Raw genomic sequence first — 2,024 nt, 5'->3', positions numbered from 1 at the left:
TATTTCATGAAGATACTCAGTAACTTATATATTACTGAGAGATACAAGCGTATAACTGCCATAACGGAAATTGGAAATCTAACAAACTCTAACAGCTCTAACAGACTATCAACTACACGTGCTAATGATTGGCACGTAGCATGCACAATGCGTGAATGGGTAACTAGCTGACGTAATCTCGTAAGTATCCAGGTCTAGTTACGGCACTTGCTGGTCTTGCGGGAGCATTGTCTGTCATGGTGGCGCTGTGAGCTTCTTCGTTAGCATCATCAGAGGCCTGAATGCTAACACACTCTCTCTCTCTCTAAAACAACCCTAACATCCCATTACCTTATTTTCTTTCATGTGTGATGCACCCGCATTTCCCCTTATTGTTTTGCGCCATCATATCCTCTCTAACCACCCACTTCAATCTCGTCCCCATTATGGAATGATTGATCCGTAATGTTACAAATACGTATGGATTGGTCAATCCACAATAGAATCTATTACAAATTGTTTAATCCATATCTTTGTAATAAAAAAATTACCAGTTCACTTTAAATAATGTCTTTGACATCTACGGAGGAGCAATGGTGAAGAACCACGACGCTTCTTGGAGGCACATTAGCTAAAATGGGGGTCACATGAGCCAAGCAAAGGAGTCGGGGTGTGAATGAAGGAGTTGGCTGGAAAATAACTAAGTCCCACATCGATCGTCTCATATCTGTTAGACAACTTTTACTTAATGAAATCTAAAATGATATACTTGTAGTGCAATTGGATTGATGGTGGTTGTTAGACAATCTTACATCAAGATGTATGGGAAAGGTTATCCAACCAAAAATTCTATTAGTGACAAAAGTAATCGGGTTAATAGCATATTTAGAATTATGCATTCGCTCTGTTTAGTATGTGTCGCTCTTGTTATTATTGTAAAAAAAATCATATGAGCTAATTAAACAAATAACCTAAACTCTTACTAAGAATAGTAATTCGCTCTAGTTCATAATTTACTGGTCCCCTAATTAATTTTAGGGAATCAATTGAACCATAGCACACCATCTTTGGGGTATTAACCAGAATCTTTATGAACAAAGAAACAGAACTTGAAGGGAAAAACGAACGGTATTCGCAAAAGGCAAAGATTTTAAACTCGAGAACAGATGCTTGAAGGGAAAAACGAACGGTATTCGCAAAAGTCTCAGTTATCAAAACAGAGGGCAAGGCCACAAAGCACACTCTAAGTGCTTCCATTGCCCACTACGTTACATACACGATCACCATTCACCAGTGATGATCTTTTTATTAATATACAACATACGGAGATAGCTTATACGTTCTTCTAGCTAGCATAAACTAACACATATATGTGTTAGTAGTACTTTTTTTTCAGTCATCGGAGGACAAGTCGCACCCTATCATGGGTCCCAACCTGCACCTAATAGCCAAGTTCATGAGCTCTCTCTCCATCTGCTTCTTCTCCTTCCCCTCCAGTTGCTCGCTCTGGTTATCCATTATCTTCTGTAGCGCTTTGCACTGGCATATGGGGCTTTTCAGCTCGCTCATTTCGCTGCAGCACTTCTGCATGTGTCCTTCTTCTTCTTCTTCTTTTCCTTCCTTCTTCCTGATGTAGTTGATTCTTCCCGGCATGGTCCTGATGAGAATGTGATCTTCGTCGCTGCCGTCCTCGCCGCGGCGGCCAGCTTGGATCTTCTCCATGATGTGCTCACAGGGGTTGAGGTTGATCCCCTTGAGCTGCTCGCGGCAGCTCTCTTGCTGGTGCTGTTGCCATTTGGAGGCGCAGCAGGTGTGGGCGATGAAGAGAAGAGCGATGAGGAGAATTGTAAGCTTGGTCATTTTGGTATTGATGGGTGAAGGTGAAGAGATAGTGCAAGGAGGTGGGGGAATTTATTGAAGTTTTGGGGTGTTGTTTTGCTTGCATGGAATATGGTACGTGGAAGGGAAGTGGGGTGGCTCGTGGTGTTGTTTTGGTGGGGTGTCTGCATTTGCTGCAATGCTTGTTCATGTGCTTCCACGTAACA

General features: G+C 42.0%; 1 protein-coding gene across 1 annotated transcript; it reads right to left on the bottom strand.

Moving 5' to 3' along the window:
• Window positions 1-1,149: 1,149 nt before the first annotated feature.
• Window positions 1,150-1,862, bottom strand: LOC547892 (napin-type 2S albumin 1 precursor). The gene has a single exon (NM_001248764.2). The coding sequence runs from the start codon at window positions 1,837-1,839 to the stop codon at window positions 1,372-1,374; it is 468 nt and encodes a 155-aa protein (NP_001235693.1). The 5' UTR covers window positions 1,840-1,862; the 3' UTR covers window positions 1,150-1,371.
• Window positions 1,863-2,024: the final 162 nt, after the last annotated feature.

This window comes from Glycine max, chromosome 12, assembly GCF_000004515.6.
Source record: "Glycine max cultivar Williams 82 chromosome 12, Glycine_max_v4.0, whole genome shotgun sequence".
Classification (NCBI taxonomy): domain Eukaryota; kingdom Viridiplantae; phylum Streptophyta; class Magnoliopsida; order Fabales; family Fabaceae; genus Glycine; species Glycine max.
Note: the sequence above shows the minus strand (reverse complement) of the source record. Positions and strands in the feature narration are given on the sequence as shown.

Excerpts from the sequence above, each read along its gene's own strand:
- LOC547892 (NM_001248764.2), bottom strand. The coding sequence starts at position 1,839 with ATGACCAAGCTTACAATTCTCCTCATCGCTCTTCTCTTCATCGCCCAC.